At 32.5% G+C, this 20331-nt stretch overlaps 4 protein-coding genes across 4 annotated transcripts in view; all 4 read right to left on the bottom strand.

The window, feature by feature from the left end:
- Positions 1–5953, bottom strand: part of LOC126718830 (TMV resistance protein N-like) — a 57678-nt gene extending 51725 nt beyond the window's left edge. The window contains exons 1-4 of the mRNA XM_050421184.1: positions 5477–5953; positions 3358–3922; positions 2642–3159; positions 55–1195 (exon numbers count right to left, since the gene is read on the bottom strand). Of these exons, the coding sequence (XP_050277141.1) occupies positions 55–1195; positions 2642–3159; positions 3358–3915 (2217 nt within the window). The 5' untranslated portion in view covers positions 3916–3922; positions 5477–5953. The remainder of the gene's footprint in view (positions 1–54; positions 1196–2641; positions 3160–3357; positions 3923–5476) is intronic.
- A 7024-nt stretch (positions 5954–12977) lies between these two features.
- On the bottom strand, positions 12978–14615 carry LOC126718841 (ribonuclease 3-like). Its single transcript, XM_050421192.1, has 2 exons — positions 14437–14615; positions 12978–13592 (listed from the first exon to the last, which is right to left on the bottom strand). The coding sequence occupies exons 1-2, from the start codon at positions 14596–14598 to the stop codon at positions 13167–13169; spliced, it is 588 nt and encodes a 195-aa protein (XP_050277149.1). The 5' UTR covers positions 14599–14615; the 3' UTR covers positions 12978–13166.
- A 3610-nt stretch (positions 14616–18225) lies between these two features.
- LOC126719923 (uncharacterized) lies at positions 18226–19026 on the bottom strand. The gene has a single exon (XM_050422422.1). It carries the CDS (start codon positions 19024–19026, stop codon positions 18226–18228), a length of 801 nt encoding a protein of 266 aa, XP_050278379.1.
- Positions 19027–19481: 455 nt separating this feature from the next.
- LOC126719925 (uncharacterized mitochondrial protein AtMg00310-like) lies at positions 19482–20141 on the bottom strand. Its single transcript, XM_050422423.1, has one exon. The coding sequence runs from the start codon at positions 20139–20141 to the stop codon at positions 19482–19484; it is 660 nt and encodes a 219-aa protein (XP_050278380.1).
- Positions 20142–20331: the final 190 nt, after the last annotated feature.

Here is a 20331-nt window from a genome sequence, read left to right on the forward strand (position 1 = left end):
AAAAGAAAAAAAAAGAAAAAAAGAGCAAAATAATTGAAGAAAAAGAACTTATACCTTATTTCTAGTTAGTACTTCAAGCGAATCCTTATAACAACATAACCTACTACGTTCTCCAAGGATTTTTGGTGCTTGTTGTCGAACAACTTCCCTGCCCATTTGTTGTATCAAGTCATGCATTGACAATGTACCATATTGATCAATGGTTATGAGACATTTATCAACAAGTCTCGGAATACCATAACCTGGATATAATTCACATGCATCTAATATCTTTTCAACATAACCTTTGCCCCATCCTTTGAAGAAACATGCAATATCGAGAAAAATATCTTTCTCAGTGTCTTGCAATCCATCATAACTCACTTGAAGTTTCTTTTGAATGTCCTCCTTGGGAATTTTCTTATACATATTTAATGCACTTTCCCATTCATCTTTAGGTCTTCCACACAAATCACGACCTATTATTTCTAGAGCAAGTGGAAGGCCATTAGCAAAATCTATGAATTTAGTTGCAAGTTTAGAATAATCTTCATCATGAGGTTTGTTTCTAGGAAAGGCATGCTCTTTAAAGAGTTGAAGAGCTTCGTGTTTGTTTAATTGCCCGACCTTAAATTCCTTGACCTTGTAAGTTGTACAAACATTTTCTTTAAGGGCAGTTAACAAGTGTCTATCTCGTAATGTTATAATGACTCTACTTCCGGGAGCAAACCAATTACATTTTCCAAGAAAATTTTTTATTGGTGTCGAATCATCGACATCATCAAGAATTAAAAGAACCTTTTTGCAGCGAAGTGTCTCCTCTATCAAAGTGATTCCTTTAGAATTGTTGCCCACTTTCCATTTTCCATCCCTTGAGATGTCATTAAGAAGTTGCTTTTGTAGTTTGATTATGCCAACATTTGTCCTTAAATTTTCTCTAACATTCTCTAAAAAGCTGCTTCCATCAAAATGTTTAGCAATTTTATTATAAACAGCTTTTGCGATTGTAGTCTTTCCTACTCCGGGAAGGCCATACATCCCTACCATGCAAACTTCATCTAACCCAATATCTAAAAGTGACTCTATGGCCTTTGCACGAGAATTTATTCCAACTAGGTATTCAGCAACATATAATGGCATCCAATTTAATTTAGCATTTGATATCTCTTCAACAATGTTTTGGATGAAGTCTGATTCAGATTTATATGGAGCACAACTGACAATCACATAGCATAAGAAAACATATAATTAGATAGATTAGCAAATGAACTACGAATTCAAGATATCTAGTAGTGAATTATAGCACACAACTGTCTTTGATATTAACATCATATTAGAAATATAAAAATACTTGGGAGAAACTTGAAATTGGACCTTGTTAGATTAATTAACTTCGTACTAGATCAGTGGTGGCTTCAAGAATTTTTTTTAGAGTGGTCATTAAAAATTTAAATAAAAATAAAAGTTAATAAAAATAAAACTTGAATATACGTATTGACATCACAAAAAAAAAAAAAAAAGTCTCAAATGCTTGAAGTTTTTTATTTTCCTTTCACAAGTTTTTATATTTTGAAATCGTTGTATGATAGTTTTACTATAATGCTAGCAGCTACATCTTTTTCAATGTACACAGCTAAGCAATCATTAAATTATTGATCTCCTATTCAATTACCCATATATTGCGCATTGACATCACAAAAAAAAAAAAAAAAAAAAAAAAAAAAAACACACTCAAATACTTGGAAGTCTTTAAATTTCCTTTCACAAGTTTTTATATTTTGAAATTGTTTTATTATAACTTTATTATCAATGCTGGCAGCTACATCTTTTTCAATGTACACTGCCAAACAATCATTAAACTATTGATCTCCCATTCAATTACCCATATATTGCTTAAATAAGTAACAATATAAATAAAATGCATTATAAAATGTATCACATAAATCCAATATATTCAGCTAAAGACTAAAGCAAGCACTAACAGACTAGCTAATGAAAAATGTGCATTTAAAAAAAAATAATAATAATGATTTTAAAATATGCCCTTTGTCAACACAATTTAAAAAATTACAATTAAATTGATTTGGGCTTTAGGCTAATTTTTTTGTTTGGGCAATTTTTGAGAAGTATTACGTCTACAACATTTTTGCAACACTTTCACAACAAAGCCTATAAGTAGTAAATTTATACTGGTTCTAATTTGAACCTACTACTGCAATTATTTTTTTGTCCACCGGTAATAACCCGCAACTTAGGATTTTTTATGAAAGTGTTGCAAAAATGTTATGAACATAACATTTCACGCAATTTTTTGGTTCAATATTCAATGAACTAAAATTTTGGAGAGGTTGAATTCTATTTTTAATGGGCTCAAATTTTTATTTAGAGTGTTCAATTTTTTTTTTAAGAGTGGTCAAGATTTTTTTCTAGGTGGTCAATGACCCATGGTAATTTAAAATTCAAATTTTTTTAAGGTATATAAAATAAATTTTCAAGGTCAAGGTGGTCATGTGACCACCCTAATTAACACTTGACACTGCCCTGTACTAGATGATATGATCAAAATAGAATACTTTTGAAAGCGGTGGTTATGACAAACCAGATTAGCAGTATATAAAATTAGTAAACTCATGAATCATGATGTCAACAATTAGATACATACCCTTTCTTATAATGCCATCCAGATGCATTAGCTGCTTTTTTTAGAGCATCCCTCCACCTCTGCACCTTGTCCTTGTCCTTGTTATTCTTGAACTTCTTTTCATGATTAGCCAGTGCAATTCCAAAGTTTCCATTTTGATTTCGTATTTTTGATGGATCAACATTGTAAAAAATTGGACGAATTTGAACCTCCTGGTCCTTTTCTCTACACTCAACAATCTCAGCAAGTTCATCCAAGCACCATTTGGACTCTGCGTAGTTTTCAGAGAAGACAATAACCAAAATCGATGAATTTTTGATGGCTTGGATAAGTTTTTCCGAAATTTCTTCTCCTTTCGGAAGATCAATATCGTCGATGAAGGTGTTAATGCCTTTGTTGCACAAAGCCATATATAAGTAACTAGTAAAACCTTCGCGGGTATCTTCACCTCTAAAGCTCAAGAAGACAGCATACTCCCATCGGCGAGTGGAAGAAGAAAAGCTGGCTCCTTCATTGTTCAGGGAAGCCATTGATGGGATCTATAAACGGAAGATTAAGAAAAGAGTGAATTGAATCAGAGAAAGAAATAGAAATCAGATTAGTGCAACAGGAAATGTGTTTGGAATGCAATTAAAGAGAAGAAAGTATTTGAGTGGGGTGTAGGTATAGGAAAACGAAAAATGCATATCTTTTTAAATAAAAAACAATGTAGAGTAAAAACACTAGTGTAAACACACCTGTACATTTGTTCTTCGTTCCATATTTGCCCTAGTATTTGCAGAGAATGACAAGGCAGGAAATGTGTAGGCAGAGATTGTGTTCATAATGTTCTGGACACTAATAGCATTGTCTGCATCAGTTTTACTACAGTCATATTGAGCATCTGGAACTGTGACTTGTAAACTTGTGATTGTTTGTTGGATTCCCTCGGCACCAACTTCTGCACGCAACTCCAACTTTATGTACAACTCAATAGCACTTAGTTGGGTTATCCTTTCCATCTTGTCAAACATGATCTTCACATGTTTGTCTGCTTCTATCGTCATATACTTGTAATTAATCCGATCCTTGAGGACTTCATGTGGAGAACGAAAAATAATTTGTATGTCGTACAAAGTAGGGTTCACACACAATTCTTCCATAACCATCATCTTTAAATCATTAAGGGTCTTCAACCTATGATCAATTTGAGTATAATAGCACTTTATACCCGGTCCTTCAAATGGCAATCCCTCGTTCGCATTGACATTGTTAAGCGGACCACCGTAGTATAGGATTATATCAATTACAGTCATTGTGAACCTATTAGAGTCAATTGTAATATGTTCGTTACAAAACATTTTATCTAGTCAAAGTACAAATTCCAATTCATTCAAAGGGCATGACTTTCATTACACATTCTTACGTTAGACAAAATATGTCTTCAAATTAGTTATGATAAAAAAATCTATCTATATAGCCGTTTCATACCCAATACAAAAAAGCCCAAATCCTTCTTGGGTCATGCTAAGACTACCTATTTCATACCCAATACCCAAAAAAAAAAAAAAAAAAGAAAGAAAGAAGGAAGCCAAAATCTTTCTAAGGTCATGATAAATACACACTTTTGATAAGAGCCTAACATTACTAAAGATGCTGAATAAATTTTGCTAACAAAAACCATACAAATAAATACTCAAAATTTACACTAACAAAACAAAGTTGTATATATTCGCAATATCATAGTATCTTAACTAAGTTTTTTTTTTGAGAAAAAGTATCTTAACTAAGTTATGTTAAGTATTTACCAAATAAATAAGCAAAGTAAAATGCACACCCCAACAATAAATAATACCTTACTACAATGGCAATAAAACCCTTATCTGAAATGTAAATTTGTTGAGAGGGAGGAGCAGTGATAGAGAGAGGCCATGTGGTGTGAGATAGAGACAATGTGATGTGAGACATGTAGGTGTTATGGGTGAGTGAGCAGTGAGGCAGTGGGTTTGTTCTAGGTTTGAATATTTCAGTTTTCTGCTGAGTGTGCTACGTGTTTCAATTTTATGCTAACATAAATCGAGTCTTATAAACTTGGGTTTACTTTTTAAAAACTCGAGTCTGTAAGACTCGAGATCCATGAGGCAAAAAAACCTCCACATCAGCAAGTGGAACTTGAGTCTCTGAGACTCAAGTTTTATATGGAACTCGAGCTATAAAAACTCAAGATGTTACTTTACTAAATCATTTTTTAAAGCATGCTAACTAACGACATACAATCCAAAATTATGCTAGCCTACAAATTACACCCACGTGTATACATTAGTGAGTGCATAATAGAAAAAGTGATGAAATTTACCCAATATTGCTCAAAACTCACTCACATCAAACTATGTATTATTGTGTAAATATGCAAGTTAGCTGCAATAACCATGTAAATATACACGATTATTGTAACTTTTTATAGCTTTGTATTTTAATTTTTTATTATATTTTCTCTTCCCTCTCTCATCATGTTATCTCTCTTCCTCTAACTCTATTCTTTGACTATCTCCTCTTGAATTCCAGCATCTCTACAAATTCACCAAAATCATCCTAAATTTAGATCTAAACTCATTAAACCCATATACAAAAATTTAGATCCCAAACTTATCAAACATATAGAATCATTATACCCACAAAAAAAAAAAAAAAAAAAAAAAAAAAAATCATCAAACCCATATACAAAATATATATATATATATATATATATATATGAATCATCAAACCCATATTGCACAAAAGAAGAAGAAGAAGTAGAAAAGAAGAAGGAGCACCAGCAGCAGCAGCGGCGAAGAAGAAGAAGAAGAAGAAGAAGGCGTAGCGGTGAAGAAGAAGAACCAGTAGCGACAGCTGGGCGGCGAAGAAAAAGCAGAACAGCGGCAGCGGTGGCTGTGAAGAAGAAGCAGAGCAGCAGCAGCGGTGGCTATATGGCTGAGAGAGGGGTGAGAGGCCAACCTCAAAAAAAAGTTTGTGTCTGTGTGAGTACTACCCTGATACCATCCTATGTGTAAGTGGAAGTGGGAGTGGAACACGCGTTTTCCACAAAGGTACTTTACAGTTGTCTCCTCCTGACTGTCCTCTAATACCAACTTGCCAAGTGAATGCCTCTCTTTTATTCTTTTCTTTATACCATGCGGATTGCCCTTATACCTTTTCTCTATTTGAGTACTACCATGATACGGATACCCATCCCATATGTGGAAGTGGAAGTGGAACACGCGTATACAGTTGTCTCCAACGCGCAATGAATTTTCCACAGTACATGCCAGAAACTTCTCCACTTTTTTCCACAATACATGCCTTCTCTCTTTGACTGAAAATTATGAACACAGAGTGAACGCATTCAAACGTACGTCAGAAACTTTACCGTTCTTTCCACAATACATGCCTTCTCTTGTTGACTCTTTGAAAAAGTGAGAGTGAACGCATTGAAAAAAGAAGAATAGTGGTTGTCTGTGTGAGTACGACCGTCTACCATCCCATACGTGTAACTCGCGTTTTCCAGGAAGGTACGTCTCCTCCTGACTTTTCTCTAATTTTCTGATAACTCGCAATGAATTTTCCACCATACATGCCAGAAACTTTACCACTCTTTCCACAATAAATGGGATTTTTTTTTTTTTTTTTCTATTAGCTTATTTTCTAATGTTCGAAATAAAAAGTGCATTTTAATAATTTTTTTCTTCTATTAGCTTATTTTCTAATGTTCGAAATAAAAAGTGCATTTTAATAAATTATTGGCTTAATTTTTTTTATAAAAAAAAAACTAGTTTATTTTGTTTATTTTTTAATTATTAAAGGGTGAGATAAATTTAGGATCCGTTTAGTTGGGCAAATGAAATAGTGAGGGGATAGAAAATAGAGAAGGAATGGAAAAGTGGGAGAATAGAAAAAAAAATTTATTTTCCCTTATTTGTGTTTGGTTTGAGGGATATAAATTTTTTTGTTTGGTTAAGAAGAAAAATGAGAGAATAGAAAATGTAATTTGTAAAAATTTACAATCATGTCCCTATTAGATAAAACACAAAATAATACTATTTTATATTTTTATTACAAAAAATATGAATGACCACTTCATTTAAAAAAAAAAAAAAACACAAGAAATTCAAGAATCCAAAATTGTTTATTAAAAAAAAAAAAAAAAAACTAATGAAAAAAAAATCCAAAACAAATAACACCTAAAAGCAGCGCCCCCCCCCCCCCCCCCCCTTCCCCAAAAAAAAAAAGCAAAACTTGAACAACAGAAACGTTGGTAAGGGAGCATTTTAGTCCAAAGCTTTGGACAACATTTTCACTCCTATTTTCTCCCCCATTTTGGAGAGATTGAGTTTTGGTAGATCAGAAGAGAAAACAACTAAACCCTACTATTTTTCTCTCCCCCTCTCCCTCCCAACCCTCTCACTCATTTTCTTTCCTATTTTTCACTCATTTTTTTTTTCATCTTCCCTCAAATCCACCCAACCAAACATAAGTAAATAAACAAGGGAAATTATTAAAAAAAAAAAACAAAATGTCCGAAGTTCTTATGAACCCAATTAGTTTGTTGGTTGTTTCAAGGGAGTCTAAAGACTCTAAACCTTCAAAGTAAATACTCACTCAATAATAAATAATTTTTTAGCTTTCTTTATTTAGTTATTAATCAACATTGAGTTATATAAATAGATAGTTTTACAAGATAAAACTAACTTTTAAATTTAAAAGAAATCTAATCTTTATCTACTACAAGTAGATAAGAGTTATTCAAATACTAAACTAACAATTTATCCTATCATTATCTAATTATTGAACTCCTAAAATGATGTTAAGAACACTGTTAAAGTTTCTCTTTTCAAGCCTTATGGCTGCTTAGGTGGCTGTTTTTGGATTGTGATTTGGGCCAATTGGTTGGACTTGAGGATTTCATGGTGGTGACTCAAACACATGAGAAATTATTTGGTCCATCGGGAGGATTTTTGAAGTGGTCACCCCAACCAATTAAATAATGTCATTTATGTAAATGTGTGACTCAAATTCTTAATTAGCACAAGAATTAAAAATAAAAAACCACCAGGTGATGTCACATTTGTATAAATAACAACTTTTTATTGGTTAGAAGGACCTGGAGGACCATGTTAGCAATCCTCTCGATAGATCTAATAATTTCTCCAAAAACACCATGGATATTTAGGATGTTTGACGTGGTGATGCCCCATAGACATGGCTGAAAGCAAGAAAATACATTTTTGTGTTTTTCAAAAGCAAAAGCACAATAAGAAAAAATATATTGCAATCAACTGCATGCCATTTTTAAAAAAAAGTAAGTCAAGTCAAGTAAATATTTTGATATTAGATTTCTATTTGTTGGAGCAATCTAACTATAAACAAATAAAATAAAACAAAACAAAAAAATTGATGAAGAAGTTTGTCCACAAATTGAAAAGAAAGTCCAAGAACCTTCAAGTCAATTGTCATGAAATTTCCCAAGAGTCCAATACGATGCTTACAAGTCATCATATGTTAAGAACACTTCTACATCCACAAAATACCAAATTGAAAAGAAAGTACCTTGCTTTTACGAGTTGAAAATAAAAGTTTTGATAGGTATTACATAAGAGCATTAACATCCGAGATGCCAAAAAAGTTCTATTTTACACCCTAAAATCCTACTTTATCTATTTTGTCATCTTATTTTACAACTCTCCCAAAATCTCAGTTTCTATTTTACATAAATCAAAGTAAAATAATATAAACTTCCTAATAAAATAAAAGCATGAATTATTAAGGACATCATAGGCAATCGAAACCTAAAATCTACTAAACTAAGTGTTACTTAAAAAAACAAAGTACTAAAGTATTGAAAATTGAATTTACCTGCACTTTTAAGAGCTTTGAGGAGGTTTGTCTTCCCTTTCAAACTGAGAGTTGTATCGAAGTATCCATGTTGGTTAAGTATAGACTCTAAGCATGTCCCATGTTTCTCCCACTTGTGTGTCCAAAATTGTATACAATTGCTACTAGGGCAAGCTAGTGATGGCCAATTTTTTTGCATATTGCTTATGAGGTCTGATATCTATAGCCATGAAACAGGAAGATTGAGAATCATAGTTCAATCTAGAAAAAATTATAACAATATTGAACTAATTTAATTGAAGTCTTCCCATAAAAAAAAATAATAGTAGCAATTGAAGCCTAAACTCTAAATGTTTTTAAGATGAGCAAGGTTTGGGTTCAGTTCAATGCAACCTTTGCATAGGACCAAATATGATACAGATAATTGAATCGTGACATATAGAGACTTGTGGTTGTGGCAAGAACGTATCAGGTCTAGTGCACAAAACTGAAAACACTTAGACCCAAGAGTTGTCCTTGCAAAATACTACTAATTTTCATGATTAAAAAACTATGCAATTTCTACCCTTTTGTTTTTTAGCCCAATGCAGTTTCTACCCTTTTATTTTGTGTTTTCAAAAACGGAAGCACATGTTATGGTATTGGTAACTCATTTAAGCCGTTACAATAAGCGCGCCCATGATTTAAGGAAATTATTTATATGGGCTTTGGTTCAAGTAGCTGGGTAATAAATATAGAATTTGAATAGTTTTTATTTTTATTTTTTCCTTCTTCCTAAATAATACTCTGTAATAATTCTTATATATATATATATATATATATAAATAAATAAAAAACTCCGTAATAATAATAGAGAAAAGTCAACATATTCCCGCATTAGTTTAGAAAATATGTTTAGAAACTTTTAATAGAAAAAGAAATAAATAATCAACTTTTTGACGACTTTTTTATAGTTTTCCTGAAAATGGTATTAAAAATTCCATAAAATAATTGTATTTTTGTTAACTAAACCTATAGTAAGTGAGAGATGCTACGTTCATAACATTTTTACAATATTTTCACAACAAATCACAGGTGGTTAGTTGTTAAAGGTTCAAATTTGAACCTAACACTAATATTACTTTTTTACCCCAACAATAACAACTAGTAACAACCTGTCACTTAGGATTTATTATAAAAATGTTGTGAACATATCATTTGTCATAGTAATAAGTAAAGGATGCCATTTCTCTTGCCATGAATTAAGGAAGGAGAGAAACAAAAATGTTTTAGATATGCATTCACCTAAAAAAGAGGGGGGGGGAAATCTAAAATGGGAAATTTTATAAAAGTAAAAGGACAGTTTTCTCCTTGAGAGTTGGCATTATTAGTTGGTTTATACAAAGTAATAGTATACAACTAATAGTCTAGTTTTTTTTTTTTTTTTTTTTTTACAAGATAGAATTTATACTCTAGCCTAATCTAAACGTATATGTGTGTGAAGTTCCCTCCTGGAGACTTAAACCTCGGCCCTTTCCCTCCACACCCCGAGTGACCATCACACCAAGGGTGCGCGGTGGTTAGTCTAGTCATTTCTTAAAAACAAAAACTATCCAATTTTAAAATAGTTTCCGTTAATTATGTGGCCAGACTTGTAGAAATTGATGGAATTTCATAGCTAAATTACACTTTGTTATACTTGTGATTGGTCATCTCAGAACTATTGTTTCTTCTAATCCAATAAAAAAGGATTCACAAAAACATTAAGAACAAAATTTACTATGATTTTGTTGCCAAAAGACAATGATATATGAAAAAAAAAAAAAAAAGATTTCAAGTACCTTTTCCTGATTGAAGGAATTGTTAGGATCACAATTTGAAGGGTAAGAACCATCCTTGTAATTAGGCCAAGCCCATGAATGCCAAAATCTGTAATTAGGTCAAAGCCCATAAAAGCCTAATACAACAATTTATGCTTTCATATTTGGGACAACTAAGATTGACATTGGACCATCTTCTCAAAAAAAAAAAAAAAAAAAAAGAAGAAGAAGAAGAAGAAAAGATTGGCACTGGACCTCTGGTAAGATTAGGATAAAGACATGCATAGCGCACACACCTAATGTAAAAATGATTGGATTCTGATTGGTTTGAGAACCAATAACTTTTTTTATTTATGTTTTTGGGTTATAGAAAATTAGAAACACATTTTTCTTTCATCAATTACATCTCAAAATGCCTTCACATTTAAAATATAGCCAGACTGATAATTGATAAGTCCTACATACACAGCATGGACAGCTCAATGCAATGAAATATTCTTCTATTTAAAGATTATTCTTTTGAAAAATGCCCTTGAAATTTGATAGTCCACAACCTAACATTGAGTTCATGTTTAGTCTGGTGTGAATGCCATAATGAGAGTCCAATTTATGGTACATCTCTTTGTGGATGGAGAGAAGAGAACTGAGTTTGGGAGAATGGGTTTTCAATGACTCTAATTATTAGGGTTTATTATATTTGAATCTTTGGTAAATGAAAAATATAGAATCTAATAGTTTAACTCAATAACATTATTTGATATTATAATTTGATTATTTTTTTAATGGGGAGAACTTAGATTTGAATTCCAACCATACTCAGAAAAAAATAATAATACTGTAATGCACTAAGTTCATATGTCAATGTTTGTTAAAGGAATTTTATTTGGAGAGATTTTGTTGGATTAAATAAAGTGAATCAAACACTAGGACTAGAAGGTTCATGTTTCTTTGAGTCTTACGTTTGAATGAAGAATTAAAATTTCACTTGTTTGAATGAAATTGGTGTACCTTTGTGAAGTATGATGGGTTGTTTGGGGTAAGCATATTGAGTGTCTTTTTGTTAGAAGACCTCCCCTCAAAAGGAGAAAAAAAAAAGGTCATTGAAGACCAAATCAATACATTGATTTCAAGATAAAATTTATAGGATTAATTATTAAAGAAATTTGTTGGATTTAGGGAAAAAAAACAATATGCAATTAAAATTCTATTTTTTTTAAACTTTTGTATGTAATATTATAATCCTATTGTAAATATATTGTAATGTATTATCAAGAACAATGTATGAGAAAATATAGCCCTTTAGACTTTTGTCCCGTAAATATATGCCATAAGGCCAAACCACATAAACTCTCATGTTTTCTTTCTTCTTCTTCCTTTTTCCTTTTCCATCACAAATTTTTGTACTTTTAGTTTTAACTACTCTCTGTTGAATAAATGGTCTTAAAGTTTTGTTCGAAGGGTCAGAAGAAAAATTGGAGACTGCAAATTGTAATTGGTCTTAAATTATCCAAAAAGATATGTTGGATAGTGACTCTCTTTTTCTTTCTTTCTCTTTTTTTTTTTTTTTTTTTTTTTTGAGAAATATTTTTTTTATTAAGCTTTATTTAGCTGTTTTGTTTCACCTCCACTACCAGTCCATCGCAATAATATTAATGCATTTATTCTCTTTGTCAAGAACTAGATTTTAGACTCATGTGAAACTCATATACTAGGAGTGTAAATCGATTCTCTAACAAGCCCATGCCTAGCTATTACAAAGCCCAAAAGTACATGTAATATACGCATGAACCTTTGGAACTCTATGTACTATGTAAAGAAAACACAATGGATTCTCTAACAAGCCCATGTCTAGCTATTACAAAGCCCAAAAAGATCCCAATTAAGATTGTTTGACCCATCTCTTCTACTTCGGAAGAATCTCACACAAACTCAACTTTCCAGAATTCTGTCTAACGAGAGAAAATTATTCAGACAAAGAGAAGCAAATAATGTAGATAGCTTCAACTGGTGATCTCAAAGTAGCATCTTTTGATATAGAGATCAGTCCTAAATTAAATTGATTGGAATAATCTACAACTTCCAAAACAATGACTTTTAACCGATTTTTTTTTTAATTTTTATAAACATCTTTTAACTTATTTAATTGAAGATTAAAGTAAAGATATAGACCGTATGTATCTTCAAACAATTAAACTTCAGGAAAAAAATTAAATCCTTATTTCCTAGATAATAGAGTTCATAAATTGATGAAAGATTTTCCTTGTTATTAAGAAGATGAATGACAATTTTTATTTTTATTTTTTATTGAAGACTTGAGAAGCTACATTAAGTCCAAAGGGGATTTCATTCAATTGATAATGTCTTCTAGTTCTAGGAGTGGCATATATAGATTCCTAGTTGGAATCCTTTGAACATGACATACACCTTGTTCAAGTGTTTGTTTGAAACTATTGGAGCCTTTTTTGGGTTACCGAAACCCAATCTCCTTATTTAGGATTTATTTAGGATTAATACGCACAAATCCATATCCATTAGCAGCCAAAGGTGATAAAATTCTTCTTCTTTATTCTAAATTAATCAATAAACAATATTACTACTAATTAGAAAATAAAATATCGTGCCTATTTATTCTAATTAGTAGTAATATAGTTTATTGATTAATTTAGAATAAAAAGAAGAATTTTATCATATCTTTAAAAAAATAATTAAAATTTTATAGACCAATACAGAGAAGATATGACTTATTGCTCAAATTAGAATTATGCATAAGCTTGCCATCACTTTATTATAGAGAAGGTGACAAATTATAGTAATTTGTTCCAAGACTAAACATAAACAAATTATAACTAGTAAACAATGATAAGAGATATATTCCTCTAGCTAGTACTCAGCCACAATCTTTAGAACTTAGGAAACTGGACTTTATTTGAAGCACATCTTCCTTTTGAGGGCACTAGACACTCAATGATTTCTGACCCAGAACTGTCCACACAGAAGTAGATTTGGTAAAGTTGGCTGTTACCATGTGAATCTTTATTGCACTCTATCCTAGGAGTGTGCCCAATGCCCTTTATTATTGCTCTTACAATGTTGTCTAAGCTGTAAAATCCATCATCTGGTTCAATTCTTGCAACCCTGAGTATTTGTAGCAGGTTTACTTTTTTCTTTAGATTGAGAGCTGCTTCAAAGTAGTCATGTTGGTCAATTTGAGATTCTGAGCATGTCCCATGTTTTTCCCATTCATGTGACCAGAACCTAAAGCCATTGCTACTTGGGCAGCTAAGTGATGGCCAATCCTTTTGCAGATTGGTCATGAGGTCTGAGAGCTACAGAAACCATCATATATACATGAATCACATGCATAAGAAAATTTAAGGCAAAATATGTACTGTATAAACTGATCAGACAGACTTATAATTAACTTGGGCAAAATGTCCTAGCTTGTGAAGTACCAAAATCAAAAGAGGCTGAAGTGCATGACAATAATTAGAATTCTCCTTTTTCATAGAATTTGATAATTACAAAAATGAGGAAGAGAAGACTTGAAAATGGTTTTAACAATTCTGATGTGGGATTCAAACCTAAGTTCTCCTTATAAAGAGAATTAGATAATATCACCAAATGACAAAGTTCTTGATAATAGTGTGCTTTACATTTGGTCTTTGAAGTGGATAAGAAAATTGGAGTGCATGAACATGTCCTTGTTCTTATACATACATATATATATATATATATATATCTCAGGGCAGGGGTTTCACATTTTACACACTGCATTTTTACATGATTTAATTTAGAGTGGCCATATAAAATGTGTAATGAATTTCCATATGGGAGCTCTAATCTTGTATTCAATTTGCAAAAAATGAGAAGACAAACTTTTTGTTTTTTGAGTGGCCATGATATAGAAAATAATTTGAGATGTTTGAAAGCATTTACTTTCTCTTTTTCCAATGAATGGAAAATATTCTTAGCAAGTTCTTGGGCAATTGATCGAGGCATAGACCTGTATTTTTTCACTTATAGATGCATGCATGGCATTTGTAATAACAGATATAAAATAACCCTAGAAACTATGTGCCTAATCTTCAAATGCATGTTATTATATATGATAAGCTCAATTCAACTTCCACTAATCATTTATAAAATCATAGTACTAAAAATTATAAGTACCTGAGATTTCTCGAAGACACTGTTAGGATCACAGTTTGAAGGATACGAGCCATCCTTGTATTCAGGCCAAAGTCCATGAATGGTGAAATCAGTCGCAGGCTTTCCTGTCTCAGGATAGCAACAACTGTACTTTGAGTCACAGTATGCTCCTGGCCACTGCATACATTCACATATGATGTTTGAAACAATAAAAGAAAGTTTTTAAGTTTTGTAAACCCCCATATTAATTTAGAGGAGAAAAACGTTTATGAAAATGATATCAAACACCAAACTTACCTGTAGAACGAAGTAGAAGAAATCAAAATGCTTTGAAAGGCAAAGAACAGATAGATATTGTAATATCAAAAGCTTTATCAAGATTGAATAGTAGAGCCTCATCTTAATTTTTTTTTTTTTTTTGGGTTCCCTTTTTCCTTTAACAACTTTGTTGGATTGCTTTTTCATTTATAAAAGAATGACAACATAATGGGGTAGGTTTGAGTTTGAAGCTGAATTTCTGGGCAAAATGTAAATGTTGTGAACTGAATAACTCGGAGGATGGTTACAGTATATGCTCAGGGATTAGCAGTCTTATTAGTTTATCGCATTGTTTGCGTGTGCGCCATGACTGTTATGAGTTAGCTTCCCTTCCCAATTTCCTGATAAATTCATGACATTTTGTTCTCCTTGATAAATCATGCTAGTACTGAGGTGGGAAATCTGAGTGAAACCAATTCTTGGAGTAGAAGCCAAATAATCTTGGTTCATTATTATGGTAGCCATAGAAAAGAAAATCCATCAACCCCATAACTATATATATGTAGTCTAGATAAGGTCTTTTTCTTTGGCATTGCCATGTATTGGTGCTTGGATTGGCTTCACTTTTAGTTTTAGACCAAGGTTCAGAATGGATGCTGAATTAGTTCACTACTCTTGTCAACACGTATCGTGGTGAAGGCTAGTGCTATTGCCTCAAAAATTGCAAACAAAAGCGTTTACTTGCAAATAAAATGAGTAATAGCACAAATACAACACCACTGCTATTACTATAACTTTTTTTGTTGTTGTTGTAGTGTGATGATAACAATCATATGTTAAGAAAACTTATGTGGGGTCATCAACAAAATCTCCAATGATGAATCGGTGATACATGCTCTTTGGAGTTGAAAATTAAATGGTAGATTTATCTTTAAAATTTAAACCTAAGAAATATAGTACTTGATCCCCTTCAAGAATTAAAACTAGTCCCCGCAAAAACTAAAATTAGCCCAAATGATCTAAAAATAAAATGGCCATGTTGGCCTATTCTTTGGTCCGTGCCCCTAACAAACCCAACTTTACAAATCAAAAATCCCTAACTGGCATGTGTATCATTGGCTGTGAAGTTGTGTGTATAGTTATGTGGTGCATGATAGTGTGTTAATTTGATTAACATTTTGCTTTTTGCTATTTGACTGCACCTAATTTTTTTTTTTTTTCCCTTTTCTCAAAACCTATTTTTTTTTAGTTAGATCAACATTGAACATATACTGAAATAATAATTTTTTCTTGATTTGTAGATTATGTGACAATTAACTACAATTTAGCTTCAAGAAGAAAATGCAAATATTTCAAAAGTCAATGCTATGCAATATATTTTATTTGTAGATTAAGTGAAAGTTAACTGCAATTTAGCTTCAAGAAAAAAAAATGCAAATATTTCAAAAGTCAATGCTACGCAATATTGCAACCTCTAATGCCAATATCTCAATCTCTAAAAATTCACAAACAAAATTTTATAAAGAATTTTTTTATTATGGAATATGAATTTTTAACAGGCTCTTCATTTTGTACTCTGAAAAAGAGAGTGCTACTAAATTTAATATAGAATCAATCATAAATGATTTTAAAGGAATGTCTAGTTTCATTTTGATATAAGATTTCGGGTAAATAGCAAATTACACCCTTGAAGTTTGGGTTGCTTGGACTTTACACCTCAAAGTTTCAAAACTTTGATTTTATACCTTGAAGTTTGGTTCCGTTAGCAATTCACCTCTACGGTTAGTTTCTGCTGTTAAAATAAAAGCTTACCTAGCACCATCCAAACGGTACAGTTTTGCCCAAGCTAAAATACAAAACTCCAATCCTAAACTATATCGTTTCAGTCATATTCTAAAATCCCAAATCACTCTTATCATCACATCAGCTACTCCCAAATCGCATAGCAGACCTCAACATGAGTTACTTGAATCCTATTACTATACCCACCCTGGCCCTTTGGGTATGTCCCTGCCTGTACTATCTTTTTTTAAAAAAAAAAAAATGGTCGGGTTAAACGAACCCAAAAAAAATCAGAAAGTCGGATTGGGTAGTTCCATTCCCTTATATATATATATATATATATATATATATATATATATATCGGATGTCCCCGAAGGGACATATATATATATATATATATAAATTCAAAACCATAATCATCCTCAAATTCTATTACTATACTCACACCCAAATTTTATTACAAAAGGCCTGCTGCTAGTAAAGTCATGGGTAGTCGACTTAGTCTAATTGGGGGATTCTGAATTAGTGTCTATATGATATATTTTTCAAACTCTTGTTAAAACTGTGCAGTGTAAGGACATGTTGTCTCATTTGTTGGCACCTTTCTTTTATTGTTTACTGAAATTCATTTAGTTACATTTAGTTTTTCATGTTTGAAAATTTTAAATATTAGCTTATAGATCATAGGTATCTTTAAATTTCAAGAAAAAAAAATTCATAGGTAATAGAGTTCACAAATGGATGAAAGAAAAAGCAAAATTTTCAAGAAACCCATAGACAATCAAAAATCCTATGCAACGTTGGTTGGCTCAGCAGGCAGGGCTTGGTTATCTGGCCCCTGATCCAAGCAAAAAGTTTGAGCCATGGGGCTTGGGCTCAGCAGGATGTTTGGACTTTGGTTGGGCTCAGACTGGCATTACCGATTGGTGATTAGCTTCTGCTCTTGTCCATGGTGGATGATGGGCTAGTTGTAGAGATGCCCATGGTTACCTGAATTGCCTAGCTCAATTGAACAAACAATTTTTTTTTTTTTTTTTTTTCATAAAAAGAGAATTACTTTTCATCTTTCTTGAATTTGAGTTCAATTATGTTATAGTAATTCCTTAGAGGGTGTTTGATTTGAGAAAAAAGTAGGTGTTTTATGTATTCATTTTTAGTTTTTTGTGAGACCCACCACTGAAAAAACTAGTATATTTTTACTTAGTTTTCATTTTTAGTATCTTAAAATTTGGATATGAATACACATTTCCAGTGTTTTTCATTTTAAGTGAAAACGAGTAGAGTGGCATTCTCGTTAATTTCTTGAAAATGACTAGAATCCACCAATTATTAAGTCCTTTAAAGTCTGACCTACACAATAATTGAAGTGACTTGTGTAAGTAAAAACAAAAAAAATGTGCTTTTCTCCTAAAATAGAGAACGATAGCCAAACTGAACTCAAATTATACATTCAAAACTGATTTCCAAATAGACTCAAATGTGAAAATGAGTCTTTTTTTTTTTTAATATTCAAATTCTTAAAATGAATATAGAAAAGTGAAAATGAAAGTGAATACACCATTTTTAAGAAACAATGATCACCTTAAGTTCTCTGTTTTTCCCTCATGTAAGTAAAACTGGAGGGCACTTATATTCTAACATACCGTTAATTGTACCGATATCTAGAAGTTGTTCAAGGGACACTAACTTTTTGCGTTTGATAATATAAGTGAGCTGATGTAAAAACTGGAGGGCACCTTTTTTTTTTTTGTTTTGTTACCACCAAATAAATCATATCCAGGCAAGCCTTGTAAAGCATACTGTTGCCATGTTTGCCAATCCCTGAACTTCTTGGAGCACCAGTTGAGGAGCAACTTGGACGTGAATATGTTTAAACATCTTTTGTAATGTCGCAATATCTTCCATGATCGGGACGTTCTCCAAGCTAGTCAAGCGATGTGTCTGAGTTAGCTTTACTCCGTGATTTGATTGTAGAAAAAGGATTACCTCCCTAAAACCTTGTTTCCACGCCTCATACAAAGCTTCTCTAATTGTGGACAGTAGGTTGGTTTCATCATTGCTGGAATGCCAGGAATAACAACCTTTACGAATGGACTGGCCTAAACGATTTTTGATCACAAAGGCACCTCCATTCCAATTAGCCTCGCACGAACGCTTTTTTATATCTACTATAATTATTGCTTGCCAATTCTGAGATCGGCATGTAGACTGGTTTCCAGCAGTTTCAGTAGTTGTTGAACCAATTTGGAGATAGTCATCTAACTCTATTCTCCATTCTGTCATGAAGTAACTGGTGCTTGAGATGGCTTGTTGGACGTCAATAGTTTCATTTTCAAACAGAACCTTATTTCTATAAATCCAAATCACCCAAAGAGTGGCACTAATATCTATAAGAACATTATCGTCCTGTCCATTACCTGCTTTATATTTCTCAAGAGTGCTTATCAACCAGTGCCGGATAGATGGGATAGCATTAGAACGAAAGTTCCGTGGCGAACCAAACCATAAAGCTCTAGCAAAAGGACATTTGAGGAAAAGATGGTCCAATGTTTCTTCTTCTTGTTCACACATTACACATTTGGTGCTATCAATAATTTGTCTTCTGTTTAGTTCCAATCTAGTGGGTAGCCCATTATGTAATAATTTCCATAAGAACAGACATATTTTATATGGGATTTTTAGTTTCCAAAGGTGTTTCCAGCCATGTCTATTCATACCATAATTAGTTGTCCCATCTTGCCCCTTAGTAATCAGTTTGTATCCTTCGTTCACTTTGTAGGTCCCCTTCTGTGATTGCAAGCATAAAATTTTATCCGGAGCTCCAAACTTTGAGTGTGGGGTGTTTAAAATCTCTTGCGCAACCCTCATTTCATATATATTTGCAATGAGTTCAACCCTCCAAGTGCCTATTTCAGTATCCATAAGATCTCTAACTGTGCCTTGGTCCAGTCAATATTCCACCAATGTTGTTTCATTCTGAGGTCTATACCATAGTGGATCCCTTAATTTGATTCCATTCCCCATACCTACTTGCCATTTGCTCCTACCAGTAGTGTTTCTTTTGTCCTCCAAATTCCTTTCCATATTTGGGATGCAGTGGTTGGACATCGTTCCATATCCCAAAGGTTTTGAGCTTTTGGAAAGTACTTCCCTTTAAGAGTAGTGGCTAGTAGTGATTGTGGATTCTGGGTTATTCTCCAGTACTGTTTGGCTAAGAGGGCTTGATTGAATTGTTCTGTCTTCCTAATACCCACACCTCCTAATTCCTGAGGTTGGCAGATTGTATCCCAAGCTATGGTATGTAACTTCCTCACGTCTGCAGTGTTTCCCCACCAAAAATCTCTAATGATTCTATCAATTCTATTGCAGGTATCTTTTGATAATCTATGGATCGACATAGAATATATTGGCATGGCTTGCATAACCGATTTAATAAGAGTTAGCTTCCTTGCAGGTGATAAGAGTTTACCTTTCCAAGTTTGAAGTCTACTTTGTAGCCGATCAATGATTTGGTTGCCAATTTCTCTTTTAGTTGTTCCCGGGTCTACTGGGATCCCTAGATATTTCCCAATCTTTTCTGCAATATTTACTTTTAACGTTCTGGCTAAGTCTTCTTTTATAGCTTCATCATAGTTAGGACTGACCACCATGACTGATTTGGTGCCATTTATCTTTTGGCCTGACATTTCACAAAAACTTTGTATAGTTTGGCTGAGCTTGTCTGTATTCTGTTTAGCAACTTTGAAGAAGATGATAATGTCATCCGCAAACATGAGATGTGAAATAGAAAGCAAAAAAACTGGAGGGCATTGAAATGGAACTATTTATCACTACAACATGGCATATCTTTTTCTTTTTTTTTGGCAGCATGGCATA

Source organism: Quercus robur, chromosome 3 (assembly GCF_932294415.1).
Source record: "Quercus robur chromosome 3, dhQueRobu3.1, whole genome shotgun sequence".
Classification (NCBI taxonomy): Eukaryota; Viridiplantae; Streptophyta; class Magnoliopsida; order Fagales; family Fagaceae; genus Quercus; species Quercus robur.

Bases quoted from the DNA above. Each gene is read 5' to 3' on its own strand.
- LOC126718841 (XM_050421192.1), bottom strand. From the start codon at position 14,598: ATGCAGTGGCCAGGAGCATACTGTGACTCAAAGTACAGTTGTTGCTAT. The intron at 13,593-14,436 runs GTACTTATAATT...TGGTTTCTGTAG, and splicing joins GTGTCTTCGAGAAATCTCAG to CTCTCAGACCTCATGACCAA.
- LOC126719923 (XM_050422422.1), bottom strand. From the start codon at position 19,026: ATGTGTGAACAAGAAGAAGAAACATTGGACCATCTTTTCCTCAAATGT.
- LOC126719925 (XM_050422423.1), bottom strand. From the start codon at position 20,141: ATGTCAGGCCAAAAGATAAATGGCACCAAATCAGTCATGGTGGTCAGT.